Genomic DNA, 22006 nt, shown 5'->3' with positions numbered 1-22006 from the left:
AATGATTTTTAAAAATTCATTAAAAACAAATTAAATACCTGTGTTGTTTTAGATCTTCTGACATGTGTGCTTCTATTCTGATCACTTTTTTGGCTTAACCGTCCCTTAGAGGCTCCTTCAGAAAGGCAATGTGACCTCCTGCAGGGTAGTGTGGAGGCAGCATAAGAGGTGGCACTTGCATCTTCTTCACCAGTCCATGTAACAGTACTTACATTTTCCATATGCATTGTACCTTGTGAATGTGCCCTCAAGTTCCGACAATATGTCATAAACCTATTTCTCCGTGTCTTGTTTGTGCTCGCGCCTGTGGGCTTCTCACCATATAGTTCATTTACAGAGTTGGCACGTTGGGTTCCACTTAGTTGTTCCAAATCCATGGAATTGCTGCTTATCAGTCTATTTCCCTCATACTCTTTTTCATCTGTATTATCCAACAAATCTTCTGTGCTGCTTAACCGATCCTGACTAAGATCAGATAGGGAGAACTCCATGCTATCTTGTCGCCACATATCAGCAGATTTGGATCGTTTTTTCCTGATACTTGTGCTTTCTAAAACAATAGTTCCATTTCTGGTAATTGGAAACAAATCTCCAACTTTTCTTTTGGAACTGGAATCCATCCTTAATTCATCAAGGTTGTGCATACCTTGGACAATGTGCTTGTCCAAACAAATATCGAGTTCATCCACAGTAGTCCCGCGTCTGTCACTGGAAACGGAGGAACTTGTATGGTAAGACACAGGCCTCACACCTTTACCCATCCTACCCAGCCAAGAAAGTTGAGTAAAGTCTTCTGCCAGGGTACTGTGCATTCCAGGATTCTGTGAGTCCAGATCATCTCTTGCTAGTGATTGTGGGATGCTCGGAGTGCTGCTAGATTTAGTGCTAGTTTCTGAATTTCTGTGTGCCATTCTAACTGTAGAAGCAGGCCTGGCTCTGTGTGAGGGTTTAGGTGGAATACGAAGTGATCGAGACATTTGCCTTTGTGCCAGACTTGCACGTTCATCTCCAGAAAATGCGCGTTCACCATAATTCTGGCTCTCTGAATTTCCCATGTTTTGGCACCACTAAGAAAACATCACCAGGTCTTCAGAATTTAAGATAAAGGCAAGCCATGGAACTATAACAAGGAAAGAAAACACATAATTAATATTTAATGGTAGCAGCTCAAGATAAAAATAAAGTGTTAAATGGCAATCATGGGTCAATTTTTTCAAATGGTAGTTCCAAGTTTTGTAAGGTTCCAAAAAATAAATTAAGAGCAACTTATGTGAAGTTGGTTATTGTGGCTGAATTCATGCTGGAGAACATGTTTTGTACAATATAGACACAGAAAGCTGGAGCAACTCAGCAGGACAAGCAGCATCTCTAGAGAGAAGGAATGGATGACTTTTCAGGTCGAGACCCTTCTTCAGACTGAAAGTCACGGGAAAGTAAAGCGAGATATGGACGATAATGTAGAGAGATATAGAACAATGAATGAAAGATATGCAAAAAAGTAACGATGATAAAGGAAACAGGCCATTGTTTGCTATTTGTTGGGTGAAAACGAAAAGTTGGTGGAACTTGGGTGGAGGTGAAATCGAGAAACAATATAACTAGGTTCGAACATTCTAATTCACCCTCATATTTTGGGCATCGAATTAGCTATTGGCTGCACAAAACTGCCACTATTTTGAAATTCCATTAATTATCGCTTTCTCAATTGTGCTGTACCATTCATAAGTCATAATAATAATAATAATTAATTTTATTTGCGGGCGCCTTTCAAAGTCTCAAGGACACCTTACAGAAATTAACAAGAGAGAAAAAACATATAGTCGGAGTAAAATAAATAATGACATCACCAATACACAAATTAAAGACAGAATTTGCTCCAAAGACAAAAAATCAAAAACACAATTTGAAGAGAGAGCAGCGGCAGCTAAACCGCGCCAGCGTCCACTCTCCCTTCCGACAGCCATCTTGGACACAAACTAACATATTCACATTACACACAAAAAATCATCCCCCCACAATGGTTACCACTGTGGGGGAAGGCACAATGTCCAGTCCCCATCCCCAGTTCTCCCAATGTCAGGCCTATTGAGGCCGCTATTGCCTCTACGGAGGCCCGATGTTCCTGGCCGTTCTGGCCGGGTGCTGTTGCCCCGGCGTCGGGAGAGTCCTTTCAGCGGCTGGGCCACCTGGAACGGCCGCTTCCTAACTGGGGACCGCGGCTTCCGAAGCCGACAGGGCCGCGCCGGTTTGGAGCTCCCAGGCTCCCGATGTTGAAGTCAGCGCCGCCCACTCCGCTCCGCAGACACGCAGCCCAGAGGTGTTGATCTCGGCGGTCACAGCTCACCAGAGCTCCAGCGCGTCGATCCAGCGCGGCGACCCAGGCAAGGCATCGCCCGCTCCGCTCCACGATAGCGCTCCAGCGCTGTGCCGCCACCGAAGCCGAGGTGCTGGGCGGTCCCCGCCAGGAAACGGCGCTCCCCGCCCGCTGGTAGGCCACGAGGACGGGTCGACGGGGCAGCCCGGAGAAAAAGCTGCCTCACCGACCAGGTAGGGACCTAGAAATATTGTTACCCCCTACCCCCCACATTAAAAAGTATATCTCTCCCACAATCAAGGCACAGGGCTCACTAAAACTGCAACAACAAAAAAAGTGAATTAAACGGACGGCTGCTGGTTAGCAGCCGTTCCCCAAGATGGCTCCTCCTCGTGTGGAGTCATAACCATACAACACGGAAACAAGCACTTCAACCCAAATTGTCCATGCCGACCAAGATGCCCCATCCAAACTGATCCCATTTGCCCTCACCTTGCCCATGTCAATCTAAAATATTCCTATCCATGTACCAGTCCAAATGTCTTTTAAATATTGTTATTGTACCAGCCTCAACGACTTGATCTGGCAGACAAAAATGCTGTAGAAACTCAAAGGGTGAGGCAGCATCTATGGAGCGAAGGAAATAGGCGACGTTTTGGGTCGAGACCCTTCTTCAGACTGATGTGGGGGTGGGGGGGTCGTGGGCGGGAAGCAGAAAGGAAAAGGCGGAGACAATGATCTGGCAGATCATTCCACACACCATTTACCCGCGGTGCGAAAAAGTTGCCAATAGCTCCTAATAGATCTTTTCCTTCTCACCTTAAACTTATATTGTATAAGAAGTAAAGTAGATGAGCTTGAGGCTCAGTTAGAGGTTGGTAGAAATGACATTGTGGGGATTACTGAGACGTGGCTGCAGGAGGATCGGGCCTGGGAACTTAATATTCAGGATTATACATCCTACAGAAAGGACAGGCAGGTGAGAAGAGGAGGGGGGGGGTAGCTCTGCTGGTGAGGGATGGAATTCAGTCCCTTGCGAGGGAAAACATAGAGACTGACGAGGTAGAGTCACTGTGTTAATTGAGGAATTGCAAAGGCAAGAAGACACTAATTGGTGTTATCTACAGACCCCCAAATAGTAGCCCGGATGTAGGGTGTAAGTTGCAGCAGGAGTTAAAACTGGCATGCAATAAAGGTAAATCCACTGTGGTGATGGGGGATTTCAATATGCAGGTAGACTGGGAAAATCAGGTTGGTTCAGGACCCCAAGAAAGAGAGTTTGTAGAGTGCCTATGGGATGGATTCTTAGAGCAGCTTGTAATGGAGCCTACCAGAGAAAAGGCAATTCTGGATTAAGTGTCGTCCAATGAACCAGATTTGATAAGAGAACTAGAGGTAAAGGAACCACTTGGAGGTAGTGATCATAATATGATTCGTTTTAATCTGCAATTTGAGAAGGAGAAGGTTAAATCAGAAGTGTCAGTGATGCAATTGAACAAAGGGAACTATGAAGGCATGAGGGAGGAGCTGGCCAGGGTAGACTGGAAAGGGATCCTAGCAGGAATGACGGTGGAGCAGCAATGGCAGGAATTTCTGGGCATAATCCGGGACCAAGATCAGGATCATTTCATTCCAAAAAGGAAGAAAGATTCTAAGGGGAGTAGAAGGCAGCTGTGGCTGACAAGAGAAGTTAGGGATAGAATAAAACTAAAAGAAAAGATGTATAACACAGCAAAGAGTAGCAAGAAGCCAGAGGATTGGGAAACATTCATAGGCAACAGAAGGAAACAAAATGGGCAATACGGGCTGAAAAGATGAAGTACGAGGGGAAGCTGGCCAGGAATATAAAGATGGACAGTAAAAGTTTCTTCAAATATGTTAAGGGAAAAAGTGGGTCCCTTGAAGGCAGACACAGGTGAAACTATTATGGGGAATAAGGAAATGGCAGAAGAGTTGAACAAGTACTTCGGATCTGTCTTCACTAAGGAAGACACAAACAATCTCCCATAAGTACTGGAGGACAGAGGATCTAAGGGTGTAGAAGAACTGAAAGAAATTTTCATTAGGCGAGAAATAGTATTGGGTAGGCTAATGGGACTGAAGGATGATAAATTTCCTGGGCCTGATGGTCTGCATCACAGGGTCCTCAGGGTGGTGGCTCTAGAAATAGTGGATGCATTGGTGATCATTTTCCAATGTTCAATAGATTCAGGATCAGTTCCTGTGGACTGGAGGATAGCTAATGTTATCCCACTTTTCAAGAAAGGAGCGAGAGAGAAAACAGGGAATTACAGACCTGTTAGCCTGACTTCGGTGGTGGGAAAGATGCTGGAGTCAATTATTAAAGAGGTAATAATGGGGCATTTGGATAGCAGTAAAAGGATTAGTCCAAGTCAGCATGGATTTATGAAAGGAAAATCATGCTTGACTAATCTTCTGGAATTTTTTGAGGATGTGACAAGTAGAATGGATGAAGGGGAGCCAGTGGATGTAGTGTATCTAGACTTTCAGAAAGCCTTTGATAAGGTCCCACACGGGAGACTAAAATTAGAGCACATGGTATTGGAGTGGATAGAAAATTGGTTGGCAGACAGGAAGCAAAGAGTAGGAGTGAATGGGTCCTTTTCAGAATGGCAGGCTGTGGCAAGTGGAGTGCGGCAAGGATCGGTGTTGGGGCCGCAACTGTTTACCATATGTATTCATGATTTGGAAGAGGGAATTAGGAACAACACTAGCAAGTTTGCGGATGACAGTGTGAAGCTGGGTGGCAGTGTGAACTGTGAAGAGGATGGTAGGAAGTTGCAGAGTGACCTGGACAGATTGAGTGAGTGGGCAGATGCGTGACAGATGCAGTATAATATAGATAAATGTGAGGTTATCCACTTTGGCGGCAAATACAAGGGGGCAGATTATTATCTCAATGGGGTTAGGTTAGGTAAGGGGGAGGTCCAGCGAGACCTGGGTGTCCTTGTACACCGGTCACTGAAAGTTGGCTTACAGGTACAGGAGGCAGTGAAGAAAGCTAATGGAATGTTGGCCTTCATAACAAGAGGATTTCAGTATAGGAGTAAGAGGTTCTTCTGCGGTTGTATAGAGCTCTAGTAAGACCACATCTGGAGTATTGTGTAGTTTTGGTCTACTAATTTGCGGAAGGACATGCTTGTGATTGAGCAGTGCAGCGTAGGTTCACGAGATTGATCCCTGGGATGGCGGGACATACGAGGAAAGATTGAAAAGACTAGGCTTGCATTCACTGGAGTTTAGAAGGATGAGGGGGGTCTTATTGAAACTTATAAAAGGACTGGACAAGCTGGATGCAGAAAAAAATGTTCCCAATATTGGGCGAGTCCAGAACCAGGGGCCACAGTCTTAGAATAAAGGGGAGGCCATTTAAGAATGAGGTAAGAAAAAACATTTTCACCCAGAGAGTTGTGAATTTGTGGAATTCTCTGCCATGGAGGGCAGTGGAGGCCAAATCACTGGATGGATTTAAGAGTTAGAAAGAGCTCTAGGGGCTAGTGGAATCAACGGATATGGGGAGAAGGCAGGCACGGGTTATTATTTGGGAACGATCAGCCATAATCACAATGAATGGTGGTGCTGACTCGAAGGGCCGAATGTCCTCCTCCTGCACCTATTTTCTATGTTTCTATATGTTTCTATGCCCTGTAGTTCTTGATTTTCCTACCCTGGGAAAAAAGACTGCATTCATCCTATCTAATCCCCTCATGATTTTATAAACCTCAATAAGATCACCTCTCAGCCTCCTGCACTCCAATGAATAAAATCCTAGCTTTCCCAATCTTTCCCTATAGCTAAGGGCCTTGAGTCCTGACAACATCCTTGTACATCTTCTCTGCAGTCTTTCCAGCTTGATTGCATCATCCCTATAGCAAGCTGACCAAAACTGTACACAATACTACAAGTGTGGCCTCGTCAACGTTTTGTACAACAGTACCATAACGTTCCAACTGCTATACTCAATACTCCGACTGATGAAGGCCAGCATACCAAACACCTTCTTAACCACCCTAGCTCTTCTCCTCTCTCCCATCAGGCAAGAGGTTCAGAGATTTGTAAAAACATACCTCCAGATTCAGGGACAGTTTCTTTCAGGCAACTGAACCATCCTCTCACCAGCTACAGTATGATCCTGACCTCCCAACTATCCTTGGAGACCTTCAAACTATCTTTAATCAGACTTTATTGGACTTCATCTTGAACTAAATGTTATATCCTTTATCCTGTACCTGTACACTGTGGATGGCTTGATTGTAATCATGTATACACTTTTCGCTGACTGAACAGCACAAACAAAAACCTTTTCACTGTACCTCGGTACACATGACTACAATAAACTAAACTAAACTACCCACAACACCATTTTCAGTGAATTATGTACTGGTACTCCTAGATCCCTTTGCTCTACAACCGTCCCCAGGGCTCTACCATTCACTGTGAAGGATCTGCCCTGGTTTGACTTCCTAAAACGCACATTTATTTCAATTACACTCCATTTGCCATTACTTGCCCACTTGCTCAGCAGATCAAGATCCCACTGTAATTCTTGATAACCATCTTCACTGTCTACAATTACAGCTATTTTGAAGTAATCTTCATATTTAGTAATTGTGCCTTGTAATTCTCATCCAAATCGTTGATATGGATTACAAACAAAATGGACCCAACGGTAAGTCCCGCGGCCGCTAAGGCCACGTCGGAGATGTAAGGCCCTGCTCCGGGTCTTAATGTCGGAGCCCCCGGCGGGCGATGACAAGTCCCGCGGCCGTTAATGCCGCGCCGGGTGATGTCAGGCCCGCTCTGGGTCGTTTTCAGCCCCGCAACTCGGCGGGAGAAGCTGCCGCTATGGGAGCTCCGAAAAGCGGTCTCCCACCAGGGACCCGGGAGCTCCCGATGTCACCGTCCACAGGCCTGCAGCTGGAGCCTCAGAAGCCCCGAAGTCCGGTCGCAGCCGCGTGCCACCACAGCTCCCCACACTCCGAGGACGGCCAGCCCCACCATGGTAAGTCCGCAGGCTCTGCGACTGGAGCCCCCAGGTCGTTCCGGCTGGAGGCCGCTCCACGGTGCTAAGCCCCAACGACAACGGAGACCCGACAGGGAAAAGGTCAGGTCTCCCATGCAGGGAAGAGATTTGAACCTTTATATCAACTTTATTCCCAACAATCTTCAGGTATAATCCTCCTTTGCTATAACAACATTTCATGCAGAATTATCCTCTTTAAAATTGGTGAGCAAAGCTCACTACATTGGTAATATCCTCACATTTAAAAGCTTGGTAGAAATTAGATTGTTCACTGCAGCAGGATGGAGGCATACATCTGCGTGCTTTTGTCTCCAATATCAATGTTAGAGAATATTCTCAATGTCAACTTGATATTCCACAGAATATCTGTTCCTAAATTGATTAATATTTCCAGTTTGTTCTTATTTCATATTACTATTATCCAATGTTTTTTTTGTAGAGAAAAAGGAGTTGGTAAGCCATTGTTCCTTGCCATTGGTGTCTATGGCAGATCTTCAGTCTATCCGCTGCCTACATTGTTTAAGGCCCTGACCGATTAATTTAATTAATATATGTTATCTTTTAAACTTTAATAATCTTTCTGTAAAATTCAAAAACATAAAAAATTATTTGTAATTAGTGCCTCTTTAAAATTTGAACGGTGAATTAAGCATGCATAGTTGAAAATATCGCTTTTAGTAAATAAAAGCGTATTAAATACATCTTGTATCACATTTTGTATCACTAACCATTGTGAATTTGCTACTTCAGAGCAAGATTGCACTCTGCAATAGCATAGCATAATTATAGATTTTATATCGAAGTCTCGTGATGAGACTACATGAAGAACCCGCCAGCCCGCATGCGCGTCAATACGTCGACGCATGGCGCGGGATTTTCAAGCCGTTCTAAACTGCTCCGGCAGATAAGGGATATTTGTTTCAGGAACGGGCCGCTGCTCCGAAAATAGGTGCAGCGGTCCCGGAGAAGCTGGCACAGCCTGAGCAGCTATCACCGTGGAGGCTTTGAAAAAGAGCAGGCGGCTGGAATTAATAGGCTGACGGCTTGGCCGGTGCAGTTACCGCCGTGGAGGCTCCGGAAAGGAGCAGGCGGCTGGAGTCAATAGGCTGATGGCACGACCGGTGCAGCTACCACCATTGAGGCTCCGAGAGGGAGCAGGCGGCTGGTCACGGAGAAACTGACGGGCGCAGCCCGTACAGACAACTCAGTTTTGGGGCTCCAAGGGAGCAGGCGACTGGTCGCGGAGAGCTGACGGGTGCGGCCCGTACAGACACCTCCGTTGAGGCTCGAAAAGGGAGCCAGCCAGGTGCCTGTAGGAAGCAACACCTGGCTCAGGGTTGCGTTACATTCCTCCCCTCTAGACTCCGTTGAGGCTCCAGAAGGGAGCAAGGCCGGACTCGGAGTCATTAGCAGGTGCGACCTGTCGGTACATCTACCTCAAGTGAGTAGGCGTAAATTAGAAAATTTGCCATCATAACGATTTTTGTATTTTCCGTTTGCATATTGTTTTCTACCTCCATAAATGTCCCTAGACATGTGATAACAGCACTGGTTTGGTGCAGTCCTAAGTTCAGCCGAGAAGGCAATGACAATAGCCCAACAGAACAATACAACAGGAACTGAGGGGCTAGTTGATAAACAACACTACAGATGCTGGAAATTTGAAATAAAACGGAAAACTGCATTATTCAGTAGGTGAGAGAATGGTGAGAGAAACAGAGAGAAACAGTTAAAGATTTGTGTTGGTACCCTGTCATCAGAACTGTGAAAGTGGGAAAAAAAACAGCATGTTACGGTATTGTTTTCTCTCTTAAGAAAAATTGAAATGCTTCAAAAGTTCAGAGAAGGTTTACTAGACTAAAACCCTGCTTGTCTTATTAGGGAAAGTTAGGTTGGGCAGGTTAAGGTTACATCTGCTGAGTGAGAGGAGACTTGATTGAAATATTTATGAACCTGAGGGATCCTGACCAGTGAATGTTGAGAAGGTGTTTCCTCTTACTGAAGAATCTAGAACAAGGTCGCTGTTTTAAAAGTAAGAGGTCACTGATTTAAGACTCAAATGAGAAAATATTTTTCTCTTAGATGGCTGAGAGTCTTTAGAATGCTTCCTCAAAGTATCGTGGAAGAAGAGTCCTGGAATATTTTCAAGGGAGAGGTAGACAGATTCTTGATAAGCAAGCGTATGAAAAGTTACCATCATGGACAGGAATGCAAAATTGAAGCACAAACAAATCGACCAGGCCCTTAATGAATTGTAGAATAGGAATGAGGGGCATATGCATATTCTAATTGCAACCGTACCTATATCGCTCATATACAAGTATTTATGTATATAATTTGTCAAGATAAGAGAAGAAGAGTCAAGAGAACAAGGAATTTCTGTGATAGGATGGAAACCAATGGAGTGCAGATGGCACAAATACTGTGGATATCGACAAAGGTTGATGAATTCTTGTTAATCATTGTGGATCTGTCAAGAGATGGTGTAAACAGAGGTAGATGATTAAAGTTAGAGAAAGAAAAACATATAATGCTAAAATTGTGAGATGCACTACAGTCATTGTTGGAAATATGAAATAAAATAGATTGGATCTCTGGATAGAGAAAAATGGACAGTTACAGGTTGATGACCTTATATCAGGTTGCCAATTCTGAGATAAACATGGAAACTGTTTTACATTGGGTCACAAACACATACCTTAATTCAAGCCTACATCTCTATACTTACATGATGGAATAAATGTACGTTTAATCAAGCCTTCAGTTTATGTGTTCTGCATTTTGAATAATAATTGACTCTCAGCATTAATGAAACCTCGCTTAACAGATGATTAAATGATCATATCTATAATTGTCTGCAGTGACTCATTTCAACTGTACAGTCCAAGAATCAACAAAGAGGAAAAAGGAAGTATTTTCATGATTCATCAAAGACAACAAAGATCAAAAAGTACTCCTTACAAACCATGGTGTAATAATAAGTACAGTTGTGGTTTGCTGTGATGGAAGCCAAGAGCAACTGAATTGCAATTAACAAAGACTGTTCACACTGGACCCTGCAGTCTGCAAAGAGATGTCATATTTTTAACTAATTGATTTGGCCTATTTCAATATTAAATTCTCCAAGAAAAATGACTGACAATTTCTCTCAGACTGCTAAACCTTTTTCTTTGAATAATTATTCTTGTGAATTAACACTTTGTCCCAAGATTTGCAATGGCAAGTGCCTACAACAGAGTCCTTTGTACAGAATTTATCTTCACAAACTCATTTATTTGTCTCTATCTATATACATTTGGAATTATTACAAATTAACGAACATTCTATTTCTTAGGTTCATGACTTCATAACTAATACACAAACACAACTTATGTGTTGTACAAGCACAAAAAATATTATTTGTTTGCTATAAATTTTAAAGTCTTTAAACCAATTTTAGTTGTTTAATTAAATAATGCATGCTCAGCAAAGACACAACCAGCGAACTAAGAGGAATGCATTAATTCAGTTGTGGTTAGTTGAGGGCACAGGAAGCAGATTGGTAATGCAACAGTAATGTGAAACCTTTGGAGGAATTGGGGCAAACAAGGTGGCTCGGCTGCAGAATGTAATTGAGGTAATTAATTTTGACAGTGCTGCTATTATTGGACTGTGTTATGGGAGAAGTCAAGAGCAGACTACAAGGAACCTCAATGTCTCAAACAATGAAAGGAATGTCGCAGCATCAAATGGATCCACCATTACTGAGGAGATGATTGAGCTGGAAGCAGCAAAGGAAGAAAAAGATCCCCTCAAAAAAGTTATGTTTGGAACATCATTCTTGCCCCTCCTTTACTTGATTCTCCTTCCTTTCGTTTGTGTATCTTTCCTATCCCTGTCGCTTGTCTATTCCTTTTCTTTCCTTTAATTTGTGTATCATTCCTACCTTTTTTTTGTATGGTACATTCATTCATATGCAACGTTTTCTTTCGCCTTTTGTTTTTGCTTATTTTTCTCTCAGTCAGATGTTTCTCTTCACTTTTCATCAAGTAGGCAAACACTCAGCACTGTAAAGAAAAAAACGATATCGTGCATCAGCCCGATTGAAAGCACTTGCCATGGGCACGCATACAATTAAACAGAATAAGTTCTTAACTCTAAACTGTGAATTTCTCAAGGAAAATAGGAGGATAAGCCAAGATAAGCGTTTGATTAGATATTCAAGAAGCAATAAAAAAGGCAGACAAACTGGAGGACACGAATGGCTTGGGCAAAGATTGCCAGGTGGCAAATTCTCTGGGAAAGTAGAAGGGTTAGCCTGGAATCCAGACAAAAATCACTTCCTGCACCAAGTTGTTCTTAATGGAGTCATCTAGCAACTAACCTATAAACACTTATGCAACCTTAACAAACCTTCAAACCCTAGTGCAACAACATTAACAACTTGAATGAGTATGGTATATTTCAGATCATAAAACAACTTAAGCGGTTTTACAAGAACATTATCAAACAGAAATTAACAAGAGCTACTTATGAATGTATCAGAACTTAGTTAAAAAAGCTTAGTTGAAATAGATGGGTTTTGAAGAGCACATAAAAGGAGGAGCAGTCCAGGGAAATAATTTTATAATAGAGAATGGGCTAATTAGGGATTGCCAGTAAGGCTTTGTAGGTGACAGGTCATGCCTCGCTAACTTGATGGAGTGTTTTGAGGAGGTGACAAAGGAGACTGATGAAGGTAGGGTGGTGGATGTTGTACACATGTATTTTAGTATGGGTTTTGATAAGGTCCCTCATGGTAGGCTGATCCAGATTACTAAAGATGTACAGGATTGACGATGACTTGGTCATATGGATTTGGCTAATTCATAGAAGACAGAGGGTTGTGGTGGAAGGTAAATATTCTGGCTGGAGGATTGTGACCAGTGGAGTTCCGCAGGGATCAGTGCTGGTACCTCTGCTGTTTGTAATATATATATATACTCTGATCTTGGATATGTATTTATTTGTGTGATGTTCGTGTGCGTTTCACATCTCCTCGAAAACATGATGTGCTAACGGTGAAAATTTTACATATTCCGATAGAGATTTACGCCGTGATGTCAAAATTCGCCTTATCTCCAAATTTAATGCATTATTTCTCGAGTTATTTATGAAAATGTTCAAAAATGTCAAATAACTTGGAAAATAAACGAGATGGTCTCGCTGTTGACGTCACAATGGCTCTGCTTCTCGCGGCCTGCTGCCCTGTTCCACGAGTGACGTCACCCCCTCCCCCCACACCGTTCTTCAAAAGACGCAGAAAGAACGAGCAAGTGGGCTCTGTACTGCAGCTCCCGAGGGCTTCTGAGGTCCCCTGAGGTCCCTAGCGCTCACGAGCTTTCCGGCTTGCTTTTACAGAACTTTCTCAACGGTCATTTTATCACTTTGATGAACGAGGCTTAATGCTGACTTTCACATCTCTAAAGATAAGAGTCCGATTGTACTTCATTGTTTTGGTTTAACTTCGAAAACGTTGCATTTTTTGTTCTTTAAAGACTTTCCGGTGCCTCACTTAACTGTGCTAATTCTTAAAGATAACATTTAATTTCAAAGACAACGCTTTTTTAATTTTAAAATATATTTCTCTCTCCCCCCGGCCTCTCTTCCACCCCCCCTCCTCCCCCCTTTCTCTCCCCTCCTCTCTCTCACCCCTCTTCTCTCTCCCCCTCTCCTCTCCCCCTCTCCTCTCTCTCCCTCCCCTCTCTCTCCCCAGCCTTTCTCTTCCTCCCCCGGCATCCCTCTTCCTCCCCCCTTCTTTCCCCTGCCACTCTCTCCCCCCCCCCCCACCCTCTCCCACCCCCCCCCCCCTCCCCGCGCGTTGAGGGGACGGTACACAACGGCCCCCCCTGGGTCTAGTATATATATAAATATAAATATGTGACCTGGATGTAAAGGTAGATGGGTTGGTGAGTAAGTTTGCTGGCGACACCAAAATTGGAGGAGTTGCAGACAGTGAGGAAGGCTGTTAGAAGATACAGCAGGTTATAAATCAGCTGCAGAAATGCGCAGAGAAATGGCAGATGGAGTTTAACCTGAGCAAGTGTGAGGTGTTGCACTTTGGGTAACTGAATGTAAGGAGAAAGTATACAGTTAATGGTAAGACCATTAATAGCATTGATGTACAGAGGGATCTTGGAGTTCAAGTTCATAGCTCACTAAAGGTGGCAGCACAGGTAGTTAGGGTGGTAAAGAAGGCATGTGATATGCTTGCCTTCCTTTTAGGGGCATTGAACATAAGAGTCAGGGAGTCATGATGTAGTTCTATAGGACTTTAGTCAGGCCGCATTCGGAGTACTGTGTGCAGTCCTAGTCGCCCCTTTAATTTAGATGTGTGGGACAAGTTGATTTTTACACAGAGAATGGTAGGGGCCTGGAATGCATTGATGGTGGTGGTGGAGGCAGATGCAATAGTGGCATTTAAGAGGTTTTTAGATAGGCACATGGATGTGTAGGGAATAGAGGAATATGGATCACGTGTAGGCAGATGAGATCAATTCAGCTAGGAATCATGTTGGGTACAAATATTGAAAGGCGATGGGCCATACCTTTGCCATAGTGTTCTATGTTGTATATTCTATTATCTTCAAATATTTTCACCATAAATTGTAATAATCAGCATGTCAGCTCTTTGAGGAACCGTAATGACAAAAACACAATGTAATTTCATTATTCACTCATTTAACCTTGCCCACTATCCAATACACATGCTGCTGAACAGAGCACAGATTCATATTTTTAAATGTGCCCTTCAACATAAAAATACAAAGAACACTTTGCAATGAGTGCTGAAATGATTCATCTTCTGGAAGAAATAGAAAGGAAACCATTGTACATAATCAACAAGTAACATTTTTGTACCTAACATTGTGTAAAAGTGTTATTCCATCACACGTTGTCAGAAACAGAACATCTCCTATTTACCATAAATCTTAAAATAAATTATAAATCACCACCCATTCTCAATGGCTTTGAAAGATTTGCATTTTCTTATTTTTAACTTTTTTATTCCATTTCAAAACTTTGAAAGCTTTACAGCCAATTATACTTTAGAAGTGTGATCACTAAGGTAGCAACTAATTGGCACATAAAAACCACAATATGATAATGACCAGATAATGTTTCAGTTATATTGAGTGAGGAATAAATATAATCCTTCTCCTGTAGTCGCCTAAGTGGGACATGCCCATTAAACAAGAGAGAAGTAGTAAGCAGTTCAGCTATACTGTTGATCTGCTTCAGCTCTTACTTCAGATACTTGTTTACCAGGCAAATGCAGTAAAATCAGCAAACACTAGGTTTCCCAGCAGTAAAATTTACAAAGTGACAACCTCCGTCAGGGAATGCAGTTATTTATTGATCATAAGACGTATGTTTTCATAATCATTTTCTAACAGGGTTTCCGGTTTAATTTAGTTTATTGTCACATGTAGAGTGAAAAGATTTTGTTGCGTGCTAACCAGTCAGCGGAAAGATTGCATGTTAACTCTATCATTTAAACTGACATATTAGCATTACATGTTTTGTAATACACGAACCTGGTACTGTATAAAAGTCAAGTCAAGAGAGTTTATTGTCATGTGTCCCAGATAGGACAATGAAATTCATGCTTGCTGGAGCACAACAGGTATTGTAAGCATAAATACAGAACAGTTCAGTGTGTCAGTATAGCATATATATATATATATATATACACATAAATATACAGATAAAGTGCAATAGACTGTTATAGTTCAGAGTTTGTTTGATGACGAGTTTAATAGCCTGATGGCTGTGGGGAAGAAGCTGTTTCTGAACCTGGATGTAACAGATTTCAGGCTCCTGTACCTTCTACCTGATGGCAGCGGAGAGATGAGTGTGTGGCCAGGATGGTTTGGGTCCTTGATGATGTTGGTAGCCTTTTTAAGGCAGCGACTGTGATAGATCCGTCGGATGGTGGGGAGTCAGAGCCGATGATGGACTGGGCAGTGGTCACAACTTTCTGCATTCTTTTCCACTCCTGGACGCTTAAGTTGCCAAACCAAGCCACGATGCAACCGGTCAGCATGCTCTCTACTGTGCACCTGTAGAAGTTCGAGAGAGTCCTCTTTGACATACCGACTCTCCGTAATCTTCTCAGGAAGTAGAGGCGCTGATGTGCTTTCTTTATAATTGCATCAGTGTGTTGGGACCAGGAAAGATCTTCGGAAATATGCATGCCCAGGAATTTGAAGTTCTTGACCCTTTCCACCATCGTCCCGTTGATATAAATGGGATTGTGGGTACCTTCTAAAGTCCACAATCAGTTCCTTGGTTTTGCTGGTGTTGAGAGCCAGGTTATTGTGCTGACACCATTTGGTCGATCGGTCGATCTCACTTCTATACCCTGACTTGTCACCATCAGTGATTCGTCCCGCACTGGAACATTCTCCTTTTTAAAATCTCTTCATACTTAAGTTTGCAAAATTATTCCGCCATACCCCTCAGCAGAATAGACTACTATTCATTGATCAGTAGATCCAAGGTCAGAACACAGGTCTGCATAGAATTAAATAATCTACAGCTAACTATAATGCTGACACGTGATTCTCAAAAAAGCATGATTTAAAAAAAATGTTTGGTGACATAATTTAAATTCTAAAGACTATAGCAAGTGAGTTTTGATTTCTGTTTTTGCGCTTTTAAAATATGATGCATCACAACAAAAGTATAAAAACGTATACATATAGCTAAAGTATAAATAAATGGTAACTACAGTACCATTTTCACTGTTGGGCAAAACATTTTATTCAACCTTTAAATTTGAACTAGTTACCTTAATATGATTTGGTGCCTCCAGATCATTATTCCAGACTCCTGGATAATGCCTTTATGATATTATGGCAGATATTACTGCCAGTGGATCAGGATTTGGCAAACGTATGATCTTCTTGATCTGCATGGTTCAATACTGTATCATGTGGCTCTTCTATTTCTTCACCTCTGCATATTCAAAAAGGCTGCCAGTTTTTATGCGTTCAAAAATTGTTTGGCTAACAATTGGACAAAAACCTTCCCTCCCAGGAGAGAGCAGCTTGAACTGGTATGAACAGAAATAGTAAGCAACAATCTTAAGTTGCAATAATGTTTTACAATGTAATTCTAATGAAAGATCTTCTATATGAAGCTTTAATTGTCTCACTTTTCATAGACATTGGGTGACCTACTGAGTCTTTCCAGCATTTTGTGTTTTTACTGCAGTTTTCTAGCATCTGTAATTTTTCTTGATATTCACATAATTATGCTGTTTGACTATTTTTGTTCATAACGTCGTATATTAACAACTTATTGAGGATGCCACATGTGGATATGTGATATGTATTTCAAATGGAGGAAGTTGGTGCGACTTTCTTCAATTAATCAGCTCCTGAAATATTTCAGGAAAACTTCTGGCCCTGTGCTGTAAATGATCACATTAGATTTTGGATAATTTTTTTTAGATTTTGCTCCAGGATGACTCATGGCCTAGGTAATAAAGATTGGAATGGTTAATGGACACCATCCATTAAATTTTGCTGACAGATTTTTTTGTTTTCTCGGAGTACTGATGACAACTCATCTTTCCTACTTTAAAATCTGCATATCATCCATTAAATGGGAACTTGTCCACTGACTGGAAACATAGCTTCTGGACTTGTTTCAGTTAATTGAGACAATTTTTGACATCCCGATTTGTTTGTCTCAGGGAAATCTTCTTCCATATGATATCTTATCATTGAGTGAATAGTTTTACAGTGTCAAGGGTGAGATTTTATTATTCACCATTTCCGTTGTGTTTTGAATAAACAAGTCATTGCTTTTAGAATTTTTTTGGAAACAGAATGGAATTGACACCAAAGTTATACATAATGAACAGGCAAATTTGTATGTAGAAATACATAATTAAGTGAAAAAGAGATTGATTTGTGAAATATGACTCAAACAACAGCACAGTTGGATAATACTACATAAGTTAACAATGTACTTTAAGCAACTGCTATGTTATACACATTTATATTTAAGGCAAAGACACAACCGAGCGGAAATCAATTTCATTTAAAATTAGTTATTATTTTATGATTTATTCAGAGTCAAACCTCAGCCCCAGGCCCAGGAATGTTGTGTCTACTTAAGTTAAAAACAGAGAAGATTATATTTACTTACTCTTTAGCATTTGAACTGTGTTAGCATGTCTAAACATGCTTGTGGTTTTATCAGATTTAGAATTGACTGTTCTTAACATAACATCATATTTTATTGAAGTTACAATTATTTTAGTTGATATTTACCTTTTTGAAATGAATTAGCACGGGCGTTAGCTTTGAATTGAAAGATACAAGAGACTGCAGATGCTGGAATCTGAAGCAAAAACAAACTATGAAAGCAACTCAGTGGGTTGAGCATCATCTGTGTACGCTAATGGATGGTCAGTTTTTCAGGCCCATTTCAGGAGTTGGAAACATAACATTCAGCTAATATTTTTAAAAGTCAACTTTCTAGTGTAATGTAGTTATTTGGTTTTATGATATAACTTGGGCTTGCATTTAGAAAGGGCCGGTACATCGGGCTGTCCGTAGCGGCGACTGCGGAGGGTTCAAAGGCCCCGACTACGGGTGAACAAAGAGGAAGATGACTAAACTTTATTGCCTTCCCTCACAGTGGGAAACATTGATTCCGCTGTGGGGGATGTTTATGTTAAACTCTATCGTGTATTGTGTTCTTTTTATTTGTATGGCTGTATGGTAACTCAAATCTCACTGTACCAATTGGTGCATGTGACAATAAATGTAACTTGAACTTGAACTTTAAATATCACCAAAATAGATCTTCCCATTAAAATAATTAAAGATGAGGAATGGTTACTTTAGTTAAACTGCCTCAGCTGATCATGAAGTCTTCCACTTGCATTTCACCATTTGATTGCTTTAAAATTATGTTATGTTTTCATTTTATCGACTTTATGGGACTCTGTTTCAAATGACTGAACTATTAGATCAAACCTTTGCAGTTCTGTCACATCTAGTTATGAATGGAGGCGGACAATTATACAACCAGGAGGAGAAAGAGATTCCAAGAATATCTCCATCCTGGAAGATCATGGGGCCTGTGTGTGGGTGCTACCTCTCTTGAAATCCCCATCATCACAGTAGCCTGTCATTTGACAACTTAATTCATTTTGTTGTTAATCAGGAAGTACTGTAGCTGAGAGCATCGGATATAACAAAAGCTATGGGAACATTCAACGTTACAGATATGATAATGAAAGCCAGCTCTAAGAATTTGGACGTGCATCTAGCCTAGTTGTTCCAATACAATCACAAAATAACATCAGCCCTGTATGGAAAATTATCTAGTACAGGTGCACAACCTTTTATCCGGAGTTCCGAAAACCGGACATTTTTTCCAGGATGTCGTCTGCACACCAAAGCTCGCATTTGGCGCCAAACCTGACCCGAAACGACCCACGATCAACCCAGGTCTGTACTACTGTAGCGGCTGCCTCCTCCCCGGAGACCGGGGAGACACTTAAACATCTGTAAATCATTGCTTAAATGTTAGTCAGTTAGTTTGGAGGGCTTTTATGTGAAAGGGGGGGGGGGGGGGGGGGTGAAGGGGGAAACTTTAATTCTTAGTCCCCTACCTGGTCGGAGAGGCGGGGAGCGGGCAATGCCTTACCGGGTCGCCGTGCAGTAAGCTCCGGAGCGCTGTGGCCGCCGACTCCCAGCTGGGGCTGCGGGCGTCCGGCCGCGGGCGGCGCCGGTTGTAGCTCCGACCCCGGCAACTCTACCCCTGGCTGCGCGGCGTTCCAAATCCAGCGCGGCCCGCGGCCGGACGCCCGCAGCCCCAGCTCCGCGATGTTGTGTGTCGGCGGCCACAGCGCTCCGGAGCTTACCGCACGGCGACCCGGTAAGGCATTGCCCGCTCCCCGCTGGTATCCCAGAGCTGCGACGCCGCCGACTCCCAACATCGCGGAGCTGGGGCTGCGGGCGTCCGGCCGCGGGCCGCGCTGGATTTGGAGCGCCGCGCATCCAGGGGTAGAGTTGCCGGGGTCGTAGCTCCAACCGACGCCGCCCGCGGCCGGACGCCTGCAGCCCCCAGCTCCGCGATGTTGGGAGTCGGCGGCCACAGCGCTCCGGAACTTACTGCACGGCGACCCGGTAAGGCATTGCCCGCTGCCCGCCTCTCCGACCAGGTAGGGGACTAAGAATTGAAGTTTCCCCCCCCCCCCCACCACATAAAATCCCTCCAAACTAACTGACTAACATTTAAGCAATGATTTACAATGATTCCCCGGTCTCCGGGGAGGAGGCAGCCGCTCCAGACTTTTCGAGGCGCCCGCGCTACCTACCTAACCTATGCTAAAAATCTTCCATTCGGAATTCCGAAAAATTCCGAAATCCGAGAAGTGTCTGGTCCCAAGGCTTTCGGATAAAAGGTTGTGCACCTGTATGCTCAAAAAAAGACATACAAATGGTTATTTACTGACCATTCACTAAATAATTGGCAACAGTGTCATTAAGCATGTCCTGAATATCTGGGATAATCAGAATTTATATTTGACATATTGTCCTTTACAACAATGGTTTTACCTGGATACCTTGATGCCATACTTGGTCACACTTGGTCAAATCCTGCTTTAAGATCAAGAGGTTTCATTCTCAGCTCACCTTTTCATACAGCTCTTTGGCTTATGATAATTTTGGCAAGGTCTGGAACAAAATAGTCCTGGTAAAACCCAACAGGGTATCAGTTTTACCGTGCTGCTTGACAGCAATGTCAACAACAGCTTCCACCAAGAGAAAATTAATTGGCTGTTAATTAACCAGACTGGATTTATCATGCTTTTTCTAGAACAAGACATGCCTGGAAAATGTTCCACATAATCAGGGAGATGTCAGTATGGTAACAGTATCAGAGATACTTGTCAAGAAGTGCCAAATCCTTTGCTATATCCATTGAACCCAGCAGTTTCGTGCTATCAAGTGAAGTGACTAAAATTGGCTCGAGAATTGCTTTTGTGATAGTGGAGATCTCAAAGTAAGCCAAGATCAATCATCTATTTGGCATTTCTGGTTACATAGAATTGTGAATGCTTCAGCATTTTCTTTCACACTCGCATGCTGGACCCAGTCATTGTGGAAAATGAGCAAGTTATTTGAACCGCCTCCTCCCATTAATTGTTCATTACCATTCACGACTAGATGTGTTATGACTAAAGATGCCCAGTGATTGGAATTGTTAGTCTTGGGTGTACAGTCTAAAATAAGTGCTAGGCTTTCAGGAGAGACCTCTATACAGAGAGTGGTAGAAATTTGGAACTCTTCTGCAAATGACATTTGACACTAGAGTAGAGAAAGGTTAAATTTTAATATTTTACTAGACTAAATGCAGTATGATCCACCAACGCAATATTCCACCACTCACTCTTTCCCCCAAACGCAACCCGTTCCCCCAACGCAATATTCCACCACTCACGCATAGCCCCCAACTGAGCAGCCTGGGCTCATTTCCCCTCATCCTCCAGCACTCCCTCCCCCTCCTCTTCTTTTCCATCTCTCCTCCCCTCCCCAATCCCTCCCTCACCTCTCACTCCCTCTCCTTTCCCCTACCCTCAGTCACTCCCTCTCTCCATAACTCCTCTCCCCTCCCTACCCCCCTCCTATTCCTCTATCCCCCACTCCTCACCTCCCGCTATCTCCCACACTATCCCTCATGACCTCCCCCACTACCCTCCTCTCCCTCTATTCCCCCACTCCCCCTCCTCTCCCTCTATTCCCCCTCCTCCCCACTCTCTCTCCTCACCTCCCCCACTTTCCCCCCTCTCCCTCCCTACCCCACCCTCTCCCTCAATCCCCCCCACTCTCCCTCCTCACCTCCCCAGGATCATTCCTCTCTCCTCCTCCCCTCCCCCAATCACTCCCTCACCTTTCCCCTACCCTCAGTCACTCCCTCCTATCCCTCTATCCCCCACCTCCCCATTCCTCACCTCCACCTATCCCCCCCCACTATCCCTCCTCGCCGTCCCAATGCCCTCCTCTCCCTCTATTCCACACTCCCTACCTCCCCCACTCCTCCCCACCACTCCTTCTACTCTCCTTCCTCCCCCACCGGGCATGAGACAGGAAAAAAACGGAAAAAAGAGGAAGAGAAAGATTTCTCCGCGGATTTTGAAATTCAGCAACGCCCCACTGCCGCTGTGAGGCCCCTCCGCCGCCTCAGCCCCATCGTCGCGAGGCCTCCTCTCCGCGGTCTCGATGCCTCCTGGATCGATGCGTTGAACCCCGGCCAGGGCCTCGCGGGTAGAAGCGGGTCAAACGAAGCGGCCGATGGCGCCCGTGGCTGGGCACCACGGAAGAGCCCGCAGACGCAGCTTCAGCCGGCGGAGCGTTAGTGATGCTCACTCTGCTCCTTCAGCTTTATATTCTCCTCGCCGGGCGAGGCGGGCACCACCTGCGAGTGACAGCGGACCTGGCCAATCAGTGCGGCGATGGTGCAGGAAGGGGCGTCGTCATCCCGGCGACTGACAGGAGAGGAGACCAATCTGCATGGCGGCGACCGACAGGAGACCAATCTGCGCATGTGGTTTTTAAGATATTTAAACTTTAATAACTTTTTAAATATACCATCGATCG

General features: G+C 43.6%; 1 protein-coding gene across 2 annotated transcripts in view; it reads right to left on the bottom strand.

Moving 5' to 3' along the window:
* Positions 1-22006, bottom strand: part of tiam1 (TIAM Rac1 associated GEF 1) — a 238734-nt gene that overhangs the window by 155674 nt on the left and 61054 nt on the right. For both annotated transcript variants that reach the window (XM_033033228.1, XM_033033229.1), the window contains exons 2-3: positions 11284-11404; positions 39-1120 (exon numbers count right to left, since the gene is read on the bottom strand). In XM_033033228.1, coding sequence (XP_032889119.1) covers positions 39-1055 — 1017 coding nt within the window. In that variant the 5' untranslated portion in view covers positions 1056-1120; positions 11284-11404. The remainder of the gene's footprint in view (positions 1-38; positions 1121-11283; positions 11405-22006) is intronic.

Source organism: Amblyraja radiata, chromosome 14 (assembly GCF_010909765.2).
Source record: "Amblyraja radiata isolate CabotCenter1 chromosome 14, sAmbRad1.1.pri, whole genome shotgun sequence".
NCBI classification, from domain to species: Eukaryota; Metazoa; Chordata; class Chondrichthyes; order Rajiformes; family Rajidae; genus Amblyraja; species Amblyraja radiata.
This window is presented reverse-complemented; position numbering and strand designations above follow the sequence as displayed.